A 23,663-nucleotide genomic window follows, 5' to 3' on the forward strand; every position below is an offset into this window, starting at 1 on the left:
AGTCTAGTTTTAGTCCGAAGTATTCAATGTGATTCTCAGTCTTAGTTGGGCGCTATTGGTGTGGCCGCTATTGGGCCGTCTGAGAAGTATAGAGTGAGACAACTCGTCAGCATACTTTGCAGAGAAGAACAAACAATTGGGCTCATAGACAGGACAGGACAGTACAGTACAGTAGTGTCTCTACGGAGTACTCTGTACTGACAGTCTTGAACTATGTACAGAGTACTCAGTACAAGTAGAACTGATCCTGAGTCTTCCATCTGATGTATCACCAGCGTTGAAACGAGCACCGACACCAGTCCAAACTCTGTGTCGCCTGAAAGATCATCTCACTGAAGAATTATTCCTTTCCGTGCCCTGTATTTTGTATAGATGGGAGTAGCAATCGTATATTTTTGTCAAGCCAACACACATTCTTTCCCGTTATTGTCAAACATCGAACTTGTCACACGCTCATTATTTCTTCCTTTCCTCTCGAACGCCTATTTATTGCCTGTTCTCTCTTTTGTTCTCATTTCTCTTCGTCTTAACTATTGTCATAAATTTTCGGACAGACTCGCCGGCGAACCTGAACCAGGGAACGCCTTCTGCTAAGCGCCACGCATTCATTTCTCAATTTTGTCATTCATTCCTCTCTTTCTTCTCTCATTCTCTTTCTCTTGATTATTCCCATATCATTAACTGCACTAAGCACTGTTTGGCGCCGCCTTGCCGCCGTGTCTGGCAGCCCTGTTTTGTCAAACCGAGCGACGTCGCTGCTTCATCCCTTCATCAAACCTCCCTTTTTAATATTTTTTCTCTCTCGTATTCACTTTTTCATTCATACTCACTCTCTTCTTCTTTGTCTTTCTTCCAATTCCACGTTGAAAACAATCAAAATACCCCGCGACTCGTGACTTTGTTCCTATCAAGTCCAAGGACTTCGATATTACGTTGGGCGGCCCCGCCATCCATCAGCTTCGTTCCAGTGACCTTCCATTCCAGTCCATTTCTTACTCTACTCTATCCCTCTCTTTCCTGCCACCTCTCGGATTTATCTTCCGTACCAGCAGTCAACTAGACTATTTTTGTCCTGCCACTGGTGACCGTTTGCCGGGGGAGCAAAGGAAATAATTTCCTGTCCCTTGTGTGGCCGATTTGGCCGGCCTTCTTTATTATCCTTAATTACCCGTGAGAGCGGCCGGGAACCCCATGTCCTTCCTGCGCAATCCGTCCGCTGCTATCGATTGCCACGACCACTCTTCGCTGTGATCTTCTTTTTGCTTGATTTCGGTGGGATTTTCGGTTTACAATGGCTTTGTCAAGTCCTCCCCGGGGTGTCCAGCCCGGCGATCTCCTGGTCGTTGTCCGTAAGTCAACCCATCCGCTGTGGTCGCATGCTAGTATCGCTTCCGCGAGAAGTCTCCCCCCTCCTTTCCCTGTCCCTCAAAGCTAATTATGATTGCTTCATAGACGACTTCGATGCGCGCGGTAACGACGAACTTACTTTACGCCGAGGAGACAAACTCGAGTTAATTGAACTGGACGATGGTTTTGGTGATGGATGGTTTCTCGGAAAGGATTCAAAAACAGGAACGACCGGTCTTTTTCCTGGAGGTGCGCTACGACTCAAAAAAGATCGCGTATGTTTTTGCGATCGCTGACATTTAATCCTACACAGTCTATACTACCTTCAGCCCGCGAATTAACACTCGACCGCAAACGGATACGTCACAGCACCGCGACTCCGGTTCGCAAAATGGAAAGCCCGATGTAATCCTAGGTGCGCCGGTTGCATTGAAAAGTAGTCAATCCACCCCGCAAGCTTCGCGCCATGCTAGCGCCTCCGGTCTGCAGGTGCCGGAAATCGATCCTCCGACACCCCCTTCGCCCAAGCAACAACTGCAGCCGCAACAAAGATCGAGCTCGTCTCCACTGCCGACTCGGAATATGACTCTTGATGTTCAGCAGTCGTTCAAACAGTCCCTTGCGCATCAGATGAGTGGTCAGGACAGTCCGGTCATGAACGAGACCTTGAGCGTTATCGATGAGCACATCACCGACTTGAGTACCCCACGACATAGCTTGGCGCCCCCGGAACCCAGGGTGCGAAACGATTCTGAGAGCGAGTACAGCAGCCACCTCGGTCACCGTATGTCCTACATCAATGGCCATGAGACGGACGAAGAGGAAGAAAGTCAACCTACCGAGGAGCAGGTGCGCGCCTGGGATCAGCATGAAACCGCAAAGCGCCTCCGAGAGCTTGACATCGATGACAGACACTGCGACATTTTCGAAGACCAAGAGATTACCGGTGACGTCCTCCTTGATATGTCCCAGGATTTCGTTATGATGAAAGAGTTTGATTTCGGTGTCATGGGCCGCCGTTTGAAGACCTGGCACAAAGTGAAAGCTTTTCAGGAAGAGATCAAGGGGCAACCCGCCTCCTATCCTCGGACGTCAGAAGAGCGTCCCGAACCTACGGGTACCTTCCTCCCACGCATCCCAACATTTTCCGAGAAGACTGGCAGTTACCCTCAGTCGCGAGGTTCGAGCATTTCGTCGTATCAACATCCCCGGTTCGGTGGAAATATGCAGAGCAATACATCGCCCGCTCCAACATATAGCATCGGTGTTGAAGAAAGACCCTCGGCCGCATCCATTCGAAACTTCAACCATTCCCGCCGTCATTCGTCGATCGACACGACCAATCGCTCCTTCGAGCTGGCTGACTCGGCCCCTCGTGCGTCGCATCAGCCCAAGCCCTCATTTGACCGGGCTTGGTCCATGGCCGGTGGAAACCAACGAATTTCCCCTCGTCCGGGTACGTCTCTCGGGACGACCACATCAGAGAGCACGTATTCTCAGCAAGGAACACGCGGCGTGGACCCTAATGAATGTGATTCAGCCATTTCGGTGACGGACCGGTACGATGACCTGGACCGTGGATACTTCTCAGGACCCGAGGGTGATACCAAGAAAAGCAAGCGGGTGCTGGTCAAACGGGGTTCCGCGGCTAGTGGGAGTATCAGCCATTCCAGGAAGTCAAGCTACAACGACGAACCTTTCAGGGTGGGCAAACGGCATTCCCGTATTGGAAGCATCGACTCGATTCGCGATGCCGCCAACCATGCCTTCGCCTCGTCGAAGCCGTCTTCTTCGGGCCCACCTGTTCCACCCCCTAAGGGCCGTCTCCGGAGTCTCAGCACGCGCATTGTGGACCGGTCTGGTCACAGTTCGCAATCATCCAATGCGGCCTCATTGGAGGACAAGACAGCTTCTGGAACCGGGTTCTTTTCGTCTTTGGTTGGTAGCAGTGGAAGTGGTAAAACCGGTGCAGAACCATCTGCGCGTTCTTCCCCATTGCCGTTCCAGCAACATATCAAGAATGCTGGTCCTAAATTTCGACGTGCTGTTGGCCTTCGGACGACGACGGACATTGTCGGGAAAGTCGACACGTCGGGAGTCCCTTCATCACCAATCAAGGACTCGGATCCGTCGTCTATCCGAACTGGATCGACCACGCCGTCTGCCACATCCAAGAGTTCGGAACGCATTAGCACTGAACGCCAAAGCACTGATGGATCTGGGAAAGCGGTAGATGGCGCCGGTGGTTTCCCTTTGCCACGTCCCAAGCCCTCTGCCAAGACCTCCGTCAAGACCAAGAAGGACACGAGTGCGTACATCCAAGGATTGGAGAAGAAGTCTCCAAATGAGCAAATGACGCAATGTGATTATTCGGGTTGGATGAAGAAACGATCTTCGAACCTGATGACAACGTGGAAGCCTCGCCTCTTTGTCTTGCGAGGTCGTCGCTTGTCGTATTACTATTCGGATAAGGACAAGGAGGAACGAGGTCTGATTGACATTACTGGGCATCGTGTTCTTCGAGCAGACAACGACCCGATCATCACGCTACATGCCACTCTCACTGGTGCTACGGCATCACCAACGTCGCCCGCCGGTGCTACCCAAATACCCACGGACAAGTTGTCCAAGTCCGAAAGTAGCGGGCCGTTTTTCTTCAAGCTGGTGCCCCCGAAAGCCGGCGTGGCTCGCAGTGTCCAATTCACCAAACCCGCCGTCCATTATTTTCAAGTGGATACTGTCAAAGAAGGCCGCTTGTGGATGGCTGCTCTCATGAAAGCGACTATCGAACGCGACATGGAAATTCCAGTCGAGACCACCTACAATATTGATAAAAAGACCGTCAGTTTGAAGCAAGCTCGACTGATGAACCAGCGACCGCCTGCGCTTCTCGCCACTCCAACCCCTCAAGAGGAAGACGAGGACATGGCCGAAGAACGGGCGCAAGAGGCGGGCGAAGAGCCACCGACCACGAACGACGGTACCGGTCTAGGTCTTGGTCTTGAGACTCCCACTAGGGGCGATGATGATGGCCAGACTCCATCGAGCCCGCTTGCTAGTAACCCTCTTGACAATGGTTCCTCGACTTTGGTTTCAGAAACGACTGACAAGTCGAGCTAATTCCTTTCTTTCTTTCGCCTTTCTTTCTTTTCTTAATCTTCCCCTTTTCGATGGATTGATGGGATAATCATTAATACCTGGTTATCGATTTTCAAATACACTTACCTCATAACGCGACGCCGTTTTTCTGGCAGTTGCTAATATCTTGTTTGGCGTTTATGTGATATACCCCTTGTTCCGGTTTTTTTTCTTCGTTCTCATGCTTTTCCTTTGGTTTGTACGTCTCGTTTTATGCCTGATATGGGGTTTCTATTTAGTTAGCTATCTTCGTTTCTGTTGTCAGATATTGTGGAAAAGGATATGATGGAATATGGAATGGATATAGCATGAGAGTTGGTAAAATAAATTATGCCTGTTGTTTTCATTTATTTCATTCTATTCTAATTGGGTATTCTTGGTACATAGAGATCTTGTGCTGTTGAATTTACTTTAATTGTTGCCCTACGTCATATAGTTATTTGCCCGGTAAGAACCTGCCCTTATCATCATGGAAGGCACATCATAAACAAGATAGAATTGAGCAGAAGAAAGCACACCATATGCCTGATAATATACCATAAACCTATTGATGCCCTTCCAAAATATACAATTCCCAGTGTCATGTCGCACCACTAGCGGCAGTAGATTCAGCCAACGCATTACCTAGCCACAATCATCGTGCAAAGAAAGAGAGGGTAAAGTCCTCATCCTCTTGTTTGAAGTCATACCATTTTGTAACGCGCAATACAAGTTGGCCTCCTTCCAGATTAGCCTCTATTGCGCGGACCATTGAGTCCCTGAAAGTAAAAAGCAAGACCTGGCAAAGAAAGAGATCTTTAGTCCCTATCTGCAGAATATAATGTGAATATGGGAAGGGGTCAAATGTTTCCTTGGCTTACTGGGGCATCAAGATATGTGCATAGGTGCTCATTTTGGAGACTCTGCTCTATGATGCTAAAGATTATAATGAGCTCTCCACGCAGAAGTGCCTTGCTGTTGCCATCTTAAACCCCGGCGATGGATATCATGCACTTGATATGAGGGAGTGTCTCATCTGGCACTTCGCCGACTGCTTTGGTTTCCCAAGAAGGCACGCGGGACTCGTAGATAGTCCGAAAATAAAAGGGCCCCGGCCCTCAACATTGACGAGTTAGCCTAGCCCTGATCGTCCAACGTAGAAAAGGGAAAACATAGATAGACCAACTGTTTGTCATAGACCCCCGGGGGACATTTATTCTCCTGCGGGAGTATTGCAAGAGAAATGGTGTTGAATACATGGGATTGTAAGTGATACGCATTCTCATAGCCGATTTCTAATTCTTCCTCACACACTTCATGTTCAAGTGTCGGGAAGCTTTCTTAAATGTATTCCTCTGCCTCTTCACCCTCCCTGGGCATTTTGATACCAGCCTGATAAGGTTCAAAGTATTGAGGATAGAAATATTTATCTTCAAGAGACATAGTACTGCGTTTAATACCAAGACCTAGCAATGCAGTGGCATCGAAAGAGCTACCCAAACCGTCAATATCCAGTCGAATTGTCTTGAGAACGCGACGAAGTTGCTTCCGCCGGCTGCGGAAGTGTTGTTCCATTTCTTCTGATGAGTGATCCATATCTTCATCCCGCTAGATCAAGTGAAGCAGAGCCAGTTTAATCAGTAGAATTTTGGAGAAGAAAGGTGGTGGAAATACGATATAGAAGTAAACAAAAGTCACGTGAAAGTTCCGTATTGGGAAACCACCTCCAAAGCTAGTAGCTGATTGAAGAACAAAACCACTGCTATATACAATAATGTGAATCCATCAGAGCAATAAAACCCACCAAAATCATGTTTCTTCAAGCAGCTGTGTTATCGGGTTTAGTATCGATTATTCCACGGTTCTCGAATGCTTCTGATTGACGATGATCGTCATCTCGTTTTCTATTTTTTCCCCTTTGCACCGTGCATCACCACTGAATCAACACCCGATTCGAGGCTATAGCCAGTGTATATTCCTACCTGGCAAGTATCTCTAGTGTGGCATAACTTAACAGAAGGCATCCGATTTTTCCAAACCCGCAAATGCTGGGTCCATTATCCGGGCCTCCTCGATGTCCCTCCTTTTCCTCGCTCGCCGTCTTCTCTTCGTCCTCCTTCCATTGGCGATAGCAGCCACGGTCTACCACTATCTTTACCCGGTCTTCCACGGCTGCGCATTTCCGCTGCCTCAAAAAACAGAAGAAGGGGTTGGAAAACAAGGCACAAATCCGCTCCTTGCTACTTTCCGACAGCATGTCGGCACCGCCTCCGCAGACGAACCGGCCATCTTTCGACTGCTAGTCCTAGCAGATCCCCAGCTGGAAGGGGACAGCTCGCTCCCGAGTCTTGATAATGCGTTCTCGGTGCGGATTCAGAAACACTGGCTTGCGGTTAAGTTGGCTCTGCAATACCGCCCCGACGATGACAACGATACCAACGAAAGTGATGCTGACGAGAACGATACCGACGACGATATCAGCAGCCTCGAACACTACTTACGAAATGCGTACGCTACGATTTCGACAGCTTGGCGCACCCTCATAACCAAGGACGTCCCACGCAGCTTGCGCGCTGCTCAGAAACGGCTTGATTTGCTGGGAAATGACTACTATTTGGCACATATATATCGGACGCTACATTGGTGGACCCGTCCGTCGCATGTCACAGTGTTAGGGGACCTGGTTGGCAGCCAGTGGGTGACGGATGAGGAATTCGACCGGCGCGGGGACAGATATTGGGATCGGGTATTCAAGGGTGGTGAACGGGTTGGCGATGAGATTACTGTGACGGGGCAAAAGGGACACGACAATAATGAAGTTGATGATAAATCTGGGTTGGAGCAACTAGGAGCCAATCCTGCTTGGGAACATAGGATCATCAACATCGCAGGGAACCACGATATTGGATACTCGGGGGATGCCAGTGACTCTCGGTTGGAGCGTTTTGAGCGCGTATTTGGACGCGCAAACTGGGACATTCGTTTCCAGCATCCCCTTTCCGGCCATGATAATTCGACCGTCATCCCAACACTGCATGTGATTAACCTGAATACCTTGACCTTGGATTCCCCGGCTCTTTCAGAGAAGATCCAAGCGGACAGCTACGACTACATTAATGACGTGATCTCCCACCGCACTTGGCCGGTTGAGGATCGCACGACCTTTACATTACTTCTCACGCATCTCCCCATGCACAAGGAGGACGGAATTTGCACGGATGGGCCTTACTTTACGTATCATGAAAACGACGACGAGGGTGACACACCCCGCTTCCTGGAGGGAGGGCTGCGGGAACAGAACCACCTTAGTGATCACCTCAGCACCAACGGCATTCTGCAGGGCATTTTTGGCATGAGCGGGAGTGAAGAAGCCCCCGTTGGCGGATTCGGTCGTAACGGACTCATTCTTACTGGTCACGACCACACCGGATGCGACGTGGTCCATTTCGTTAATCGCACAAACGAGGATGCGACTGAGCAACACGACGATTCACCATCCGAATCCGAACAACAGGCTTGGAAATGGAAAGCAAAACGGTACACCAGCCACCACGATACCCCGAAAGATACCCCGTCCATCCGCGAGGTCACCCTCCGCTCCATGATGGGCGAGTACGGCGGGAACGCCGGTCTACTCTCCCTCTGGTTCGATGCCGACCCAGCTGTCAACGAATGGAAATACGAGATCACCATGTGCGCCGCTGGAGTGCAGCATATCTGGTGGGCGGTTCATGTGATTGACCTCGTGACGGTGGTTGTGTTTTTGTTATACATTCTTGCTTTGGCTTTTGGATCTTCGAAATCAGGATCTCCTCAGTTGGAAAAAGGTCAGAAGGAGAGAAAGGACTTGCAAAAGGGACAGAACGGTGGTCCGCAGTCGAATGGGGCTAAGGGGCCACAGCAGACGAAGGAGTTGAAGTTGTAGTTGTAGGGTTCTGGCTTTCTTTTTGGATATTATATATACGAGCCTGGCACTCATGGTGTACTTGGATACGGTTTTGTCGCGAATTGTTATTCATACACGGATAGAAACTACTATTACTATAAACCACTTGAAGTTGGACAGAAATTTTGAAAGATTTTTGAATTCTCCGAGTCGCCATTAAAGAAAAGAGGAATAAGGTAAAAGAGGTCATCGAGTTCCGGGGTGAGTATTAAAAAAAAAAAAAAAAAGGAAAACATGAAATGGCTGCTTAAAAAAGGGATAAATTCAAAGCGCCTTTTTCCATTTTTTTAATTGCTTTAAATTCATATGCAACCCATAAGCCCAGCTGGTATCGTTCCATCCATATCAATTTTCGGATTTCCTTTTTTACATGACGACACCGGAGTTGGAAGCGATACGCTAGAGTACGTTAATTGGATGCTGCCTCTTGTCTGGGGAAGAATGGGGTGTCTTACGGGCCAGAGCTCAGCAGCCTCCTTACCGACGGGACCGGTGATGGCGGATCCCTTCATCTCACCCTTAGCGTTGACGATCTGTTCATGATTAGCAAAAGTGTTCCTCTTCAACCGAACTTAGGCCAATGGATAGAATGTCGGTTCAAGGGTGCTGGTGCTCCAATTCAACCAAAAAAGCAGAACCGTAACCCCCCATATTCCCAACAGCCTATCCAATGACCCTAGGGCATTACTCACAACACCAGCGTTGTCCTCGAAGTAGAGGTAGATACCGTCCGGCCGTCTCCAGGGCTTGCTCTGACGGACGACAACAGCAGGCATGACCTTCTTACGGAGCTCAGGCTTTCCCTTCTTGACAGTGGCCATGACCATGTCACCGACACCCGCGGCGGGGAGACGGTTCAGGCGCGCACCAATGCCCTTAACCGAGATGATGTAGAGGTTACGGGCACCGGAGTTGTCGCAGCAGTTGAGGACGGCTCCACTATAAGACGCATGTCGTTAGCGAGTTTGTTCCTCCAGTTTTTCCAGTTCGTATATTGCGATTCGTGTGTTTGTGACGACGGTGTTGAAGGGCGGAGAGATCTTGAAAGGGTAGACGATGTTCGACATAGTAGATTCTGATCGGATCGAAAAATAGTGCTGGGGATTCAGGGATTCATCCAAACGTACACAGGAAGACCGAGCGACATCTTCAGCTTGTTGCCGGCGGCACCACCACGACTATAATCGAAAACAAATCAGCATTCCCTTCTTCATCCGAAAAATATACTTCTTTTGTCCAACAAATGTCGCCTTTGAGCGCTGCCTTCCGTCCTCGTTGTCCATCCATAACCGCAAACTGCTTCGAATTTTTTCGTATAACTTCCCAATCATGCGCCCTATAACTTCCTCTTTTCGAATTTTCTTCGCTTCCCTGGACGGCGACAACGAACGACAACGGACGGCAACACTCGCGGGCATAACATCTGCTAACATAGATTAAACCGGACAGACAGCACTCACCCTCTCTTAGACATTTTGGCTGTTTGTTAGTTAAACGGTGTCGACTAACTGGGAAAAGGGACAAAGGTGTCGGGGGACGTCGAGATTTGGCACGGCGACTGGTTTCGAATTGGTCTCTCGCTTAGTGTGCGTCGTGGGCAAAATCTTGGCACCCACCGTCTATTGGTTGGGTGGGGTCCCGCTTGGGCTAGAGGATGTGCCCTAGCACCTTACTGCATCCGGATAGCGTGTCTTATGTAATAGAAAACCCAATTGGGAAGGCCTGGTCTCGGCTACTGATATGACGTCAGTTAATGAGCCCTATCTACGAAACGGCGACATAGGTAGAGATTTTGCTACTGGCATGCTGTACAGAGAAATTCGATTGTATAACTCATATGTACGGACTAGTCTAATACTTGTAGCGGCATCAAGCGTCAAGTGAATTAAAAAACAACAACGCAGTAAAAACAAGCCAAAAGATGTTCCAAAAAGAACCAGAAACGAGACAAGAATGGCTAAATAAGAAAAAGGCCTCTCGCGATTATAGCATAGCAAACTTGAACCCTATAGCATAACTCAATGCAATTCTTTCACCCAAACACCGTATTTGCCATATGTCCCCTAATTGCGCCAGGAACCGATAAGAAGATTGCGCCTTCGCCGCAGTCGGTGTTGCTGAAGTTTTACTCTTCGTTCTTCGCAGGCTCCTCAGGCCTCTGTTCCGAGGAGGCCTCTTTCGACTCTTCTGTATTGTTTGCATTGTTGCTCTCTTCTGTTGCCTTAGGTTCTTCCGCTCCAGTTTTTTCAGAAGTCGGCTCGTCTTTGGGAGCTTCAGGCGCTTTCTCCGGCTTTGCTTCCTCGGTAGCAGCAGGAGCAGTGGTAGCCTCCGTCGATCCCGTTGGCGCCACTGTCTCCGTCTTCTCTGCTGTCTCCGCTACCTCGGGTTGTTCCGCTTTCTCTCCTGCTGGTTCAGATACTTCCTTGGCGGGCGATTGGGATTTCGGTGGACTCGACAGCTCGGTTGCAGGATTATCGGTACTAGGTGCTGCTTCCTCGACTGGCTTCGTTTCTTCTTCTTGCTTTTCACTTGGAACGGTGCTCTCCGGATGCTCTGGTTCAGGTGCGGGCGGTTGTGCGTCTTCCATCGTCGTGTCCTCGTCCTGGACCTTGGACGACGGCTGGCGCGAAACTGGCACAGAAGTAGATGCAGCAGCAGGTGCAGCAGATTCCTCTTCTTGCTTGTCAATAGCCATTTCACTTTGCTCATGTGCAGAAGCTTCTTCGGCTCTTGATGGTGGCTCTGCAGACGGTGAGCGGGGACCTTCTGTCTCCACTTCAGGTGCTTCCGTCATCTTAGCATCGCCCATAACATCAGCCTCTTCATCAGCAATCGAAGATTCGTCTCGAGGCGTTGCAAGCCCACTGTCGAGCCCAGAGTCACCAGCGTCGAGGTGTTTGTAGCTAAAGTGATTTTTGGACTTGAGACTGTTGGGTTGACGGCGGATGCCATTGGCAGCGTTCTCTTCCTCGTCCTCGCTGTCGCTAAGTTCGCCGGGCTTCTCCACGTACTGATCGAAGCGTCGCCTGGTGACACGTACGTCTTTGTTCTCATCTTCATCTTCATCGTCAAGAATCGCATCCGCCTCATCGTCCATACCCCCTACAAGAGGGTCGCGAGGAACATCGGTCATTTGGACCGATGGCGCAAAAGCTGTGCGCTTAAGATTTTCAACCACCTGAGCACGAATTTTCTCTAGGTACTCCTTCGTGTTGGCATTGTCCATATTCGATGGCCGTACGTTTAGTTCGTAGTCCGGACCGAAATACTATAATTTGTTAATATCTTACTCAACGATGGGGCGAGAAGTACTTACCTCATAATAGTCATTATAAGGAAGCTGATGTTCTAGGTTTTCACCCAAGAGAATACCTGTTTCGAATGCCCACGTCCGCGCGACATTGCGCATCGTATACCCACCGCCACCGACGACCAACGTCGGCAAATTGAAGCTCTTGACGAAGTTTACGCAATTTGCGTGACCTCTCATGCTCAGGTTGAAGCATCCCAGACGATCACCAGAGAGACTGTCACCGCCGCATTGAAGGACCACAGCTTCAGGCCGGTACCATTCCATAACACTCTTGATAACAGGCTCAAAGATGCTCTTGTACGAGATATCATCAATACCATCGCGAAGCGGGAAATTGACGGCATAGTTCTTGCCCTGGCCCACACCAATATCGCGAAGTTCGCCGGTTCCGGGGAAATATTCTCCGTATTTGTGGAAGGAGACCGTCATGACACGATCTGTAGTGTAAAAGGCTTCCTCAACACCATCGCCGTGGTGTACATCGATATCGACGTAGAGAACGCGCTGCTTGAACCGTAAAAGTTCGAGAATACCGAGGACGATGTCTGAGCAAGATGTGGTTAGTCGAGCCTATTACGACCTCTGCTAAAAGCACACTTGAGCCATACCGTTCACATAACAGAAACCACTCGCTTCGCTCTTCTTTGCGTGGTGAAGACCACCAGCCCAGTTCACAGCGACGTCACATTTGTTGCGATTTAGCCGAGCTGCACCTTCCATACTGCCACCAGCACTAATACCGCAGAACTCAAAAAGACCATCGAACACGGGACAATCGTCACCAACATTGTACTTGCTTTGTTCCTTCGCGAAAGAATCCATGTTATCCGGAGTAACCTTCGAAAGGAAGTCGATGTACTCGTCGGTATGGAACTGCGTCATCTCAAACTTGGAGGCGGGTTTCGCACGCTGTAATGTTTGCCTATTAGCCGCGATGTCCAAAAGGGGCCCAAATCAGAACCACTCACGTAGATTTCCATTTTCTTGTAAAGGCCATAGTTCATGACCAAGCTATGGGCCATCCTTATACGGTGAGGCTTCATGGGATGTCCCGACACATAGGCATAGTTTCCCACGTCGGAATCGTAGAAGTAGGCGACCTTGCGGTTCCGGTCCCCAAGCCCGTTGATAATGGGATCCAGCGGTGGTGCTAAGTTCGACATCCTGAGGAAGAAGCACGGAGAATGCTTGCTCAGTTGAATTATGCGATATATAGGTGTGTAGCGCCGGTCGAAGGGTTAATCAATGTAGACGCCGTCGACGGAGTAGTAGGGAAAGACTATCGATAGTCCGAGACGAACTAGGCGAATGGACGGTGGCAAGTGGAGGTTGATATTAAGACAGTAACAGCGCAATGGAATATGATAATCCCATCGCCCTTCGGAATAGAAAGAGCAAAAAAGGAAAAAAGGAAGAGAGGAAGAGAACGAGAGAAGAAGAGAGGAATTGATGGAAGGGGACGGCCGAGCAAAGACCGCCGGCGCGCAAGAGGGGAGCTTATATTGGCTCACCGCCTTTGGTTATGTGATGCGCCTCATCTTGTCTCTGTTGGTACATCCTCTGTGAGCTCAACTCCTTCTGCCATCCCATCAACTGTCAATTTATTACTCTTGTCTTTTGTTGCTCTTACCATTTTCCCTCTAGCATTTGGCTGTCGTTGCTGTCTGCTTCGAACGCGCTCACGAGACCGTCTCTTCGTGCCACCCAACGAACTCCGACGTTGACGCTTCCGTACTGGAAGCTTCCCTCCTGCTATCTTCCAGTTCATCCTTCTTCCACTGAATCTTCTAATTCGTCATGGATCGCCTAAATCGGATGCTTCATGCTGCCCAGGGTATGGGCATGGGCATGGGAGGTGCTCCTGGTGGTGTAAGTGCTCTCGTTGCGTCACTCTCTACTGCATCTTATTCGGGATCCCTTCTGCTTCAAGTCTCGTGAATGGGTAGTTCAGAAGCAAGATATATTCATTACATTGCGAGAAAATTGTAAACTGGGGGGAATATAGCTGACTCGAGCTATGATAGGACACGCCCAACCTGATCGATAACGCCGAAACTGTCCACATCTCGTCCCTAGCGCTGTTGAAGATGTTAAGACATGGTCGGGCAGGTGTGCCTATGGAAGTTATGGGTCTGATGCTGGGTGAATTCGTGGATGAATACACTGTTCAGGTGGTGGATGTTTTTGCTATGCCTCAAAGTGGTACTGGTGTCAGTGTCGAAGCCGTGGACCCTGTCTTCCAGACCAAGATGATGGAAATGCTGCGACAAACTGGACGGTATGCTTTGGCTAGCTGCTCCCGCTTCTTATGTCAGTGAGATACTGATAGTTTTCTTTTATTCAGACCGGAAAGCGTCGTCGGCTGGTATCACTCTCACCCTGGTTTCGGATGCTGGCTCTCCTCCGTCGATGTCAACACTCAGCAATCATTCGAACAGCTCACACCTCGTGCTGTTGCTGTTGTTGTTGACCCCATCCAATCTGTTAAGGGCAAGGTCGTTATCGATGCCTTCCGTCTCATCCAACCTCAGACCGTTGTTATGGGCCAGGAGCCCCGGCAAACAACATCCAACTTGGGTCACCTGAATAAGCCATCGATCCAGGCCCTCATTCACGGCCTGAACCGACACTACTACAGCATTGGCATTAATTATCGCAAGACGGGCCTCGAGGAGAACATGTTGATGAACCTGCACAAGCAAGTATGGACCGAGGCATTGCAGATGAACGACTTCCACGATGAATGCCAGCACAATGTCGACCGTATGAAGCAATTGGTTGGCCTTGCTGAGGGTTATGAGAAGCGGGTCAAGGAGGAAACAGAATTGAGCAAGGATCAACTCAAGACGCGATATGTCGGAAAGGTTGATCCTAAGAAGCGTACGTTGTTCCTCTCCTTACTACTGCGTTGATTGATATTAACAATGTACTACAGATATCGAGGATGTCAGCCAGCAACTGATCGAAGATAACATTGTTGCGGTCTCGAGGCAGATGATTGACAAGGAAGCTTCCGTGGCACGGCCATCGGAAGCCAAGGGAGCTCATAATGGCGCTGCCATGGAGGTGGATGACGAGCTATAGACGGGTATGCTAATCACGGCTAGGAATTCAAACATAAGCCTACGAAGTTCTATCTTTGTGGGAATACGATGCATGCCATAAAACTATTTCCCACGTTTTACATCCACTGGATATAATAAGCGACATAGATGAATACCAGTCTATCAAAACAGCAATAGTGAACTTTCATCCTTCCGGTAATAATGCTATTCATATTCTATGCAGTATATACAACTGTAAAAAGGGCAACAGCCCAATGATGGTAATAATACACTCGAACCATCCCGGCAACGTATGTCTCATAATGTTCGTTGAAAAACCGTATCCGTCGAATTCGCATATCCAGCGGCGCGCAAGCAGACCCGTGTAACTCATGACAGTCCTGGAGACCAAAAGTCGACTTCGTAGTGCTCTCCCCTAAATCCGTGCGACTGTACGACAAACAATGTAGGCGTGATAAACAATGACACTCCTCAAGATACCTCTACAACCTGCTCTTCCTCCCCTTCGCTCTCCGACTCCTTGTCATGCCTCCACTGCCTCTCCGGTCCCCAGACGATCTGCTTCTTTGCCACTTTCGTCTCCTGCAATAGCCGCATCATGAGAGCTCCATGTCTACGGACAGAGGGATAGCCGTCGAATTCAACGTGTTTCAAACCCGGCAGTCTCTTCAGGATCTTGCGCAGAAGATCACCGGCAAAATCCGTGTAGAAGCCCTTGGAAACGCGGAAACCTTCGAATACCGGATGCGACGGGTCACACTCGATAAACACCTTCAAAGTATGAACCCGATGCATATCCTCCAGGCCAAGCGAATTGTCGACGGTCCAGGATTTCGGGGGTTTAGTCCAGCTCGAGCCTAGGATTAATTCGATGTTCGAGATTGACGGCCGGTAGAGCGGTGGCAAGGACCTGATGGTAGGCATTTTGGAGTAATCCTGAATCGGGAATACGCGGAAGGTCTGAATGGAGTAGTAATAATCGCTGGCCTCCAGGTGGACTTGCTTCGATACTAGGAAGAGCGAAAGACGCTCTGGCAGCGGCGCAGTAGGGGGATTTTTCGACGAGGCGCCCACACTGCCGGTTGTTCGGGTTTGCTGCAACCAGCGACGATGAGTGGTGGCGAACAGGATGAAGGAGTAGATACGCAGGCGAAGTTCAGATGGGAGGTCAAAGAAGCGAAAGGGCTGTCTTGGTTTTCTGGACTCAATTTTTTCTTCTTCTCTTTCTCCGTCGACACCCTTCGAGTCGAAGTCCGGATACAGATCCTGGAGAGTCAGGTCCTCCAAGGTCTTTGTGACAGAGAGCATGGTGAAAAAGGGGCTGTACGAGAAGCCTCTAAAAATCAAACAAATACTCCAATGTGGGTGTGTGAAGGTCTAAGGTCTATATCGATCGCTGAAAGTGCTTGAAAGAAAAATGTTATGGGTCTTCCCATTGTTGCATTAATTGAAATTTTGCATTAACCATAACACACTCCTCTCCTTCCAAGCAGAGTACATCACCTCTGAGAAAGAGAAGAATCAAAAAGAGCAATAGAAAAGGGAATTGTATCCCACGAACGGGGCTGCAGCTGCATGGAAGATCTTAGCTGCGCTCTTGGGAGTGGGAATATTGGTCTCCCCAGCTAATACAACCCGGCATGCATGGAAGCGAAGGCTTGAAGGGTCAAATTAACATCTGGGTTTCAACTTTCAAATTGGAGAAAAAAGAAGAAGAAAAGGAGAAAAGAATTTGGTTCGGAGGTTCTCAAATTTATAGGCGGCGGCGGGACGAGTTGCGCAGTGGGTGTGTCTTGACTCCCGTGACAGCATCTGTCCCGAAGCGAACTTTCTTCGGAGTGTGAACCGCATAGGCAAGAGGACCAAAGAGGCACTCGCAATTCAACGCTGTCAATTGTCTACGGTTATTTGGACGGTTTCTCTTTGTGCCCTCTTTACTGAGTGCAAGACATGAGTACTTGAACGCCTTTACTTGTCCGATTTATGCCCCTCCGTCATCATGCTTAGCCGTGCTATGCTGCCTCTGACGAGGCCCAACATCCTTGCTTCTACCACTCGTGTTTCAGCCCTGTCGGTCCCTCACTCGCGATGGTACGCAAAGAACAATAAGCCCAAGACACCATACAAGGTCCCGGATTCGGTCAAGCCCCCCAAGCCGGAGCAATCAGAAAATGCATCGCAGGAGCAGTACTCGACGGAACAAGTGGAATTCAACACCAAGGCCGACCCGCAGCAGAACACTGCTAACAGCACGTCATCAGCTGTAAGTAAAGAATGTTCAGCCGCTGCTGAGCGTGATGGACTGTGTCTAATTAGATTGATCTTATGCAGCCCGAATCCGACCCCACCACTACCGAGAAGAGCGCACCTCGAAAGCCGCTTCCCGACCTCACACAGGGTATCCCTTCGACCTTGGCGGCAGAGCTGGAAGGCCGCACTAAAGGACAAACACCATTGAACTTGACCGAAGATCCCACTCATGCAGAGGATGAGTACGACGACGGTGGCCGAGGCGACATCCCCAAGGACGGCTACGTCTCGTCCACGGACCGTCGCAGGGCCCGCATGGCGAGCCTGATGTGGGCTCTATTCGCGCTTGGAGCCATTGGTGGTACTGCATACTTGGGACGCAATTGGGAGACCGAGGAGGAGGAGAGGGCTCACCCGGAGCAGCCGTCTGGCTGGGGCGTGGGCCTCTTGTACAACCGCATCAAGGCCCGTATGAACGACATCACCAGCTACTACAAGGATCCTCCGTTCCCTAAGCTGTTGCCGGATGAGGATCCTAACATGCGTCAGCCGTACACCCTGGTGATCAGTTTGGAAGACCTGATGGTGCACAGTGAGTGGAGTCGGGAGCATGGATGGCGGGTTGCCAAGCGGCCTGGAATTGACTACTTCCTCCGCTACCTGAACCAGTACTACGAGCTTGTGCTTTTCACCAGTGTGCCCAGCATGATGGCAGATCAGGTGCTCCGGAAACTGGATCCTTACCGTATCATTCGCTGGCCCTTGTTCCGGGAGGCCACCCGGTACAAGGACGGAGAGTACATCAAGGTAAGGTTTAATGCATGCCGTAGATCAAACTCAATGTTAACAACCCTACCAGGACCTTTCGTATTTGAACCGTGACCTGTCTAAGGTGATCATGATCGACACCAAGGAAGAGCACGCCCGTTTGCAGCCTGAAAACGCCATTATACTCAACAAGTGGCAGGGTGACTCTAAGGACAAGAAGCTCGTTGCTTTGATTCCTTTCCTTGAGTACATCGCTGGTATGGGCATCGACGATGTGCGCCAAGTCCTGAAGTCGTTCGAGGGTACCGACATTCCCATCGAGTTTGCCAAGCGTGAAAAGGCCATGCGCGAACGCTTCCAGAAGGAAGTGGCCGAGGAGCAGAAGAATAAGCCTCGTGTGAGTGTGGGTAGCTTGGCCACGGCCCTGGGACTTAAGTCCAACCGCACTCTGGATGGCGAGCAGACCCCATCCGAGGGACTGGCGCAGGGTAAGATGCTCTGGGACCAGATCCGCGAGCGGGGCCAGAAGAACTACGAGATGATCGACCGGGAGATTCGCGAGAACGGTGAGAAGTGGCTGGCTGAGATGGCAGCAGAGGAAGAAAAGTTCCGAGAGGAGCAGATGAAGAGCATGAAGGGGTCTTTCACCAGCATGTTTGGTGCTGGTGGCGGTGAGGAGGAGAAAAAGCAGTAATGGCCTTGATGATGATGGTTGATGGATGGCATTACGAAGATATGGAAGGGTATGGCGCATCAGAGCTGAACCTCTTTTTTGTTCTTTTTTCTATTCGTTCATGTACTTGTACCTGAGGGATTGTTGTTCTGTGGGTTTCCTGTTAGGGGTTTTCATGGCTCTGCGCGTCAAAAGTACTGGGATTGTATTTCTTTTGTTTTTGCATGTATAAATTGGGCAATATTAATCTGTGATGTCACCTCTCTACTGCCTTACTTGGAGAATTCTTTTAGAACGCGTTCTGCATATGATATCTGCAACTAACCCTGTTTTCTCGCCCTGGCCCAGAATTCCAGATCACCACAAATGCGCATATCGCATACAATCCTTGGCAATAATCCGCAGCACAACCCACAGGCCTTAAATTCCGCCACAGACAATGTACAAAAGGGACTACTGACCATTCGGTGAGCATTCAGCATCTGCACAGCGTCGCGGCTTGCATCGGCGATCTCAAAACTCGCGTCGCTTGGAGTGTGGAACAGCAGCAATGCACCTTTAAGGGTATGTACGCCCTGCAAGTTACAAGGGACAGAGGTATTCAGATATGCATGTACTTGTATACCGGTTCTTTTTTATTTCGAGATCGGTGTTTCACAGTTATCCTTCTGACCGCAATTGATCTTGTATTCAGATATTCTTGGACAAACTCAAGGGGTTCTTGTCGTGCATATGGGAGTTGAGATCAAGATATAAGAAGGATGAGTTGTTCGTTTGGTCTTTTGTAAAACCATCATCAAAGATTCATTCATACTTGCTATCACCATGGCTCCCATCTTCGAAGACAGTGTCAGCAATGCGAACGCCAACCCCAATATCACCAAGACATCTCTGTGTCAGGAAAACGGCCCATCATGCAAATACACACCAACCAAGAAACTACAAGAAGCGCACCGACAAGTCGCAAATGACTTCCGATCCGACGTAGTAACCGTCCCAACAGAGGAAGTCATGCAGGTACCTAACCACCCCAACCCTACAACCACTATAGCGAACAACAATAATAATTCGGAAAAAAAAAAAAAAAAAAAAAGGCAATCATAGACGCAACCTTCCAAGACGACATGTACAACGAAGCCGGCGACCCCTCTGTCAACGCCCTCCAAGACCGCATCGCTGCCCTCACCGGCAAAGAAGCCGGCCTCTGGGTCCTCTCCGGCACAATGGGCAACCAGATCTGTCTGCGCACGCATCTGACCCAGCCACCGCATTCTGTGCTGTTGGATTCCAGGGCGCATGTGCATAATTGGGAGTCGGGCGCGTTGCCGGTCCTGTCGCAGGCGACGTCGACACAGGTGGTTCCGAAAAATGGGGTTCATTTGACCGTGGATGATGTTAAGAAGAATATTATTGCGGATGGGAATAGTAAGTTTCGTCCCTTTTGCTTTGTTTTGCAGTTTGCTATTGGAAGATGAGGAATGGTTTCTAACATGAGCAGTCCACTTCCCACCAACCCGCGTCGTCTCCCTCGAAAACACATTGAGCGGCACAATCCTCCCCCTCGAACACGCAAAGCAAATCTCCCAGTTCGTCCGCAATTTCCCCGTTTCCGAAGGCGTCAAGCCAATCGCCATGCACCTCGACGGCGCGCGGCTGCTCGACGGCGTAACAGCCGAAGGCGTCGATATCAAAGAGTACTGCTCGCATTTCGACACCGTGAGCATTTGTATGTCGAAGGGTCTTGGTGCGCCGATGGGGAGTGTTATCGTGGGGAGTAAGGCGTTTATTGAGCGGGCGAAATTTCTGAGGAAGATGTTTGGTGGTGGGACAAGGCAGGTAAGCACTTACCTTCAATGCCCATGCTTAGCGAGAGCAGAAACTGATATGTAATAGCCCGGCATGATGGCTGCCGCCGCCAAAGCAGCCATGGAATACACCCTTCCTCTCCTCCCGCACGTCCACGCCCTCACCAAGAAAACAGCAGACTCGCTCCGCGAAATCGGCTACACAATCAGCCTCCCCGTGCAAACGAACATGATCGTGCTGGATCTGGAAGTCGAAGACATCCCAGCTGCCGCGTTTGTCAACTACGGGAAGAAGCATGGGTTGATATTCTTTCCGAGTGCGCGGTTGGTGTTCCATCATCAGATCTCGGAGGATGCGGCGGGTAGGGCTGTCGAGGCGCTGAGGGAGTTGTATACGGATAAGAAGGCGGGGAAGACACTAGAGGATTATGCGGTTAGTGGGGGATATACTTAATTTTCTTAATTGTAGGATGAGGTTGGGTAGAACTTGTTTTCTTCTTTTTACTGTTGAGTTTTAATATATAGATTGGGAATCAAACAACCCGGGTATATGTTTGTTGGAATATGTCCCACCGTAACCATAAACCAAAACCAGTCATGGCAAATTAACATCCTGAAAAACAGAAACATCCCAGATCCCCGTCATATCAAACGGAAACCCATCCATCGTCCCAAACGTCCCCGAAATCGACATCATATCATCCACAATATCATTATTCGTCTGCGTCTCTGGCAGCGAGATCGCAGCCGGATTTACAAGCCTGGTATCATTGGGTCCACTGCCGTTGGCCGTTGGATCGACGTTGCTCCAGGCCTCAGGGAGTCGGTTTAGGATGCGCTCGCAGTGGTCAAGGCACATGTCTGCTACGTCCCAGTCTTCTTCTTCGCGAACACGGCGGAGGATTGTACGGAAGGTTTCGACGTTGGCGAGGCAGGAGCGGGCAACTTCTGCGTCGGTTGTTTCGAGGGCGCAGCGGACGAGGAGGGTTGCCGTTGAGGTTAGGTGGAATGCGCTGTCTATAGGGTGTCAGACCGCCAATATCTCTAGGGAGGGAAGAAAGTGACTTACAGGGTAGCCAGAATTCTTTAAAGCTCTCCCTCTGCAACGAAGAAATGAATCGTACAATATCTTCAGCTGATTTCCGGCATTCTGTCTGGAAATAGCGCCGCGCCTCGGGGTTATCCGCGTCAGTGTTGTTGACCTCCTGCACCGTCTTTCGTAAGTATATACCGCTCTTAGGGGACCTTTGGACATACATTCAACTCCACCCGACTGACGAGCATTTTGACGGAAAGGAAAGCTAGCTGCAAACTGCTTGTTCCCGCTATCCGTTCCTCGCCAGTACTCGTGGGTGATTTCAGCAAGTCAGGAAGGGAATCTTCCCATCCATCCAGATCAGTTCGGATTTGCCTGACTTTTTTCGAAGTCTCCCGTGGTTGTCTGTGTTGTAAGCCATATACAAGGGGTAGCAATTCGCCTAGGATCTCTGTCAATCGACACAGTCCGATGTGGCAGTGTGCCGCTCGCAAGCGTTCTGTAGTGCGTGAACCTTGTGGAAGAAGGACATCGATGGTAGGAAGCGGAACGTCGTATTGGTTCTTTGCGATTTGCGGGGGAACCCCATGGCCAAAGCTTCCCCTACATGATGGTCAATGCACAGGTATAGTAGAGCATGTTTTCTTGACACTTACCAGCGATCGTGTATTACAACACCCCACCATAGACGGATGCGGTTGTTCTTTTCGGTCTGAGACAGTCGCCAATTTGTAGGATCACGGTTCAGGCCCAGACAATGAGCTAGAGAGACAGTGCGGCCGCAACTGATGGCATTTCCTGTCATCGAGAAGATCGGCCGTCCAGTGAGGTCAACGAGAGCAGCACTGACGGTCGACAGGCCAGGAGCAGAAAATTCCTCATGGAGAGCAGCTACTGTCATGTTAACGGCGTATCGAACATCCGGTTTAGGGTGAGAGTAAAGTTTTTGTGTGTGCTTCCAGTAGACCAATGACATCGAGTAGACCTGGCATAATAGAGATGCTGGCGGTTCACCCGGGCAATCTGACGTGTATGCTGCCCAGAAGCTTTCTCCATCGAATATAGGAAAGGCCACATTAAACCTATCTAGGAATCTGGATGAAACATTAGTTGGAGTAATCAAGCAAATTGAGAACAAAGACATACAGTTTGACCAGGTCATCCTTGAACGGCCCGAGAATTTGTTCAAGGATCTCTTTCTGGTTCTCCCCCGGGGGAATGCCAACTCGCATTCCCTGTCTTCTTCTTGAAACAGTCGTATAAAGAATAGGTTTTCTCGGATCACTTGAATAAACGTTGTACGGATGACTTTTCGGTTCCACGGACTTGCTGGTGCGTTCCGGAGGCATATGTTTCTCAATGACCTGCGCATCATCTGCGACAACCGGTCCAACAATGAAAACCGATTCATTTTGAGGATCATCCACCCCCAAGCGCCGGAACTGACTTCCTCCATCCCCAACCGACGTAGCGCGACGGAAATGACTGGATGTATCTTCCCTTGGCCGATCCGGATTAGGAAGGGAGATGTCATCCGATGCGCGCTTGCGCTTTGGGGGCGGCGGCATACCGTCCAGACTCTGGTCTGGGGGCCATTCTCTAGTCGCAATAGGATCTGTAGCAGTGGGCATCGGAGTCTCACTACCAGACTCTTCCTGGTAGTGACAGTCCGCTCCCTGGACCCTGCATAAAAGACAGGATTGTCCCGGAATATCGACCGTGCATCGGGACTTGCGCTTGCGACATAAATCGCAGGCTCTGACTTTATGCGACCTGTACGGACGCGCGCCGGCATTGTTAAAACCCGGGGAAGGGAGCTTGGGGGCCGAGTTGGCCGAAAGCGTGGTCGAGGTCGAGGGCGGCATCATGTCGCGCCACGCCGTAAAGCAAAAGCAAGAAATGTATAACTTTGTCGCAAAACACCGATAAGGCGAATAATCGATCCCAATCAATCAACTGCAAGATGCATTCCTTAGACCAATCACCGCTGGTACAATGGCTGTGGCCGATCTCTGAAACAGCCGAGGGAAATGAATCAGTGGGCGAGATGCAGGCGCTGTCAAGACAAGGCGGACCGCGAGGCATACATCGGGGAGAGCCGTCACACTGCGCTCGCCATAGTTGTTTGTTTCTTTTCTTTTTGTGCCTGTGGAATTAAAGCAATAAGCAAGGTCCTCTTTTTTTTCTTGTCAATTTCTTTAGGTTTTTATCGTCGTTTCTGCTGCTTCGGGAAAAGTGTGGGGGAAAAGACCCCGGGCTGAGTCAGCACGGCATCGGCCAACCACGTGCCACACTCATCATATCTCTGTATGGTCTCTCTGTATGTAATTGTTCCTTCTGTTG

At 50.0% G+C, this 23,663-nt stretch overlaps 8 protein-coding genes across 8 annotated transcripts; 4 read left to right on the forward strand and 4 right to left on the reverse strand.

The window, feature by feature from the left end:
* Window positions 1-1,291: 1,291 nt before the first annotated feature.
* On the forward strand, window positions 1,292-8,539 carry ASPGLDRAFT_64242 (uncharacterized protein; the record flags this gene model as incomplete). The annotated part of the gene is made up of 6 exons (XM_022548749.1): window positions 1,292-1,349; window positions 1,453-1,596; window positions 1,661-4,405; window positions 6,077-6,081; window positions 6,485-8,291; window positions 8,523-8,539. The coding sequence occupies 6 exons, from the start codon at window positions 1,292-1,294 to the stop codon at window positions 8,537-8,539; spliced, it is 4,776 nt and encodes a 1,591-aa protein (XP_022403624.1).
* An 80-nt stretch (window positions 8,540-8,619) lies between these two features.
* Window positions 8,620-9,588, reverse strand: ASPGLDRAFT_43406 (60S ribosomal protein uL14). Its single transcript, XM_022545802.1, has 4 exons — window positions 9,538-9,588; window positions 9,103-9,349; window positions 8,866-8,943; window positions 8,620-8,809 (listed from the first exon to the last, which is right to left on the reverse strand). Exons 1-4 carry the CDS (start codon window positions 9,555-9,557, stop codon window positions 8,777-8,779), a joined length of 378 nt encoding a protein of 125 aa, XP_022403625.1. The 5' UTR covers window positions 9,558-9,588; the 3' UTR covers window positions 8,620-8,776.
* Window positions 9,589-10,208: 620 nt separating this feature from the next.
* Window positions 10,209-13,156, reverse strand: rpdA (histone deacetylase RPD3). Its single transcript, XM_022541793.1, has 4 exons — window positions 12,692-13,156; window positions 12,332-12,632; window positions 11,727-12,268; window positions 10,209-11,678 (listed from the first exon to the last, which is right to left on the reverse strand). The coding sequence occupies exons 1-4, from the start codon at window positions 12,884-12,886 to the stop codon at window positions 10,536-10,538; spliced, it is 2,181 nt and encodes a 726-aa protein (XP_022403626.1). The 5' UTR covers window positions 12,887-13,156; the 3' UTR covers window positions 10,209-10,535.
* A 127-nt stretch (window positions 13,157-13,283) lies between these two features.
* ASPGLDRAFT_43410 (proteasome regulatory particle lid subunit RPN11) lies at window positions 13,284-14,844 on the forward strand. Its single transcript, XM_022545803.1, has 4 exons — window positions 13,284-13,592; window positions 13,748-14,001; window positions 14,068-14,603; window positions 14,659-14,844. The coding sequence occupies exons 1-4, from the start codon at window positions 13,521-13,523 to the stop codon at window positions 14,805-14,807; spliced, it is 1,011 nt and encodes a 336-aa protein (XP_022403627.1). The 5' UTR covers window positions 13,284-13,520; the 3' UTR covers window positions 14,808-14,844.
* A 121-nt stretch (window positions 14,845-14,965) lies between these two features.
* Window positions 14,966-16,478, reverse strand: ASPGLDRAFT_43411 (uncharacterized protein). Its single transcript, XM_022545804.1, has one exon. It carries the CDS (start codon window positions 16,094-16,096, stop codon window positions 15,260-15,262), a length of 837 nt encoding a protein of 278 aa, XP_022403628.1. The 5' UTR covers window positions 16,097-16,478; the 3' UTR covers window positions 14,966-15,259.
* Window positions 16,479-16,550: 72 nt separating this feature from the next.
* Window positions 16,551-18,797, forward strand: ASPGLDRAFT_165233 (protein translocase subunit TIM50). The gene is made up of 3 exons (XM_022542604.1): window positions 16,551-17,051; window positions 17,120-17,845; window positions 17,898-18,797. Exons 1-3 carry the CDS (start codon window positions 16,788-16,790, stop codon window positions 18,498-18,500), a joined length of 1,593 nt encoding a protein of 530 aa, XP_022403629.1. The 5' UTR covers window positions 16,551-16,787; the 3' UTR covers window positions 18,501-18,797.
* A 507-nt stretch (window positions 18,798-19,304) lies between these two features.
* On the forward strand, window positions 19,305-20,738 carry ASPGLDRAFT_32690 (threonine aldolase family protein; the record flags this gene model as incomplete). Its single annotated transcript, XM_022544211.1, has 4 exons — window positions 19,305-19,496; window positions 19,574-19,904; window positions 19,978-20,315; window positions 20,373-20,738. The coding sequence occupies 4 exons, from the start codon at window positions 19,305-19,307 to the stop codon at window positions 20,736-20,738; spliced, it is 1,227 nt and encodes a 408-aa protein (XP_022403630.1).
* Window positions 20,739-20,879: 141 nt separating this feature from the next.
* ASPGLDRAFT_55468 (putative C6 transcription factor) lies at window positions 20,880-23,517 on the reverse strand (the record flags this gene model as incomplete). The annotated part of the gene is made up of 5 exons (XM_022548137.1): window positions 22,467-23,517; window positions 21,977-22,414; window positions 21,542-21,923; window positions 21,354-21,489; window positions 20,880-21,301 (listed from the first exon to the last, which is right to left on the reverse strand). Exons 1-5 carry the CDS (start codon window positions 23,186-23,188, stop codon window positions 20,880-20,882), a joined length of 2,100 nt encoding a protein of 699 aa, XP_022403631.1. The 5' UTR covers window positions 23,189-23,517.
* Window positions 23,518-23,663: the final 146 nt, after the last annotated feature.

The sequence above is a fragment of the Aspergillus glaucus genome, assembly GCF_001890805.1.
Source record: "Aspergillus glaucus CBS 516.65 unplaced genomic scaffold ASPGLscaffold_4, whole genome shotgun sequence".
Taxonomy (NCBI): domain Eukaryota; kingdom Fungi; phylum Ascomycota; class Eurotiomycetes; order Eurotiales; family Aspergillaceae; genus Aspergillus; species Aspergillus glaucus.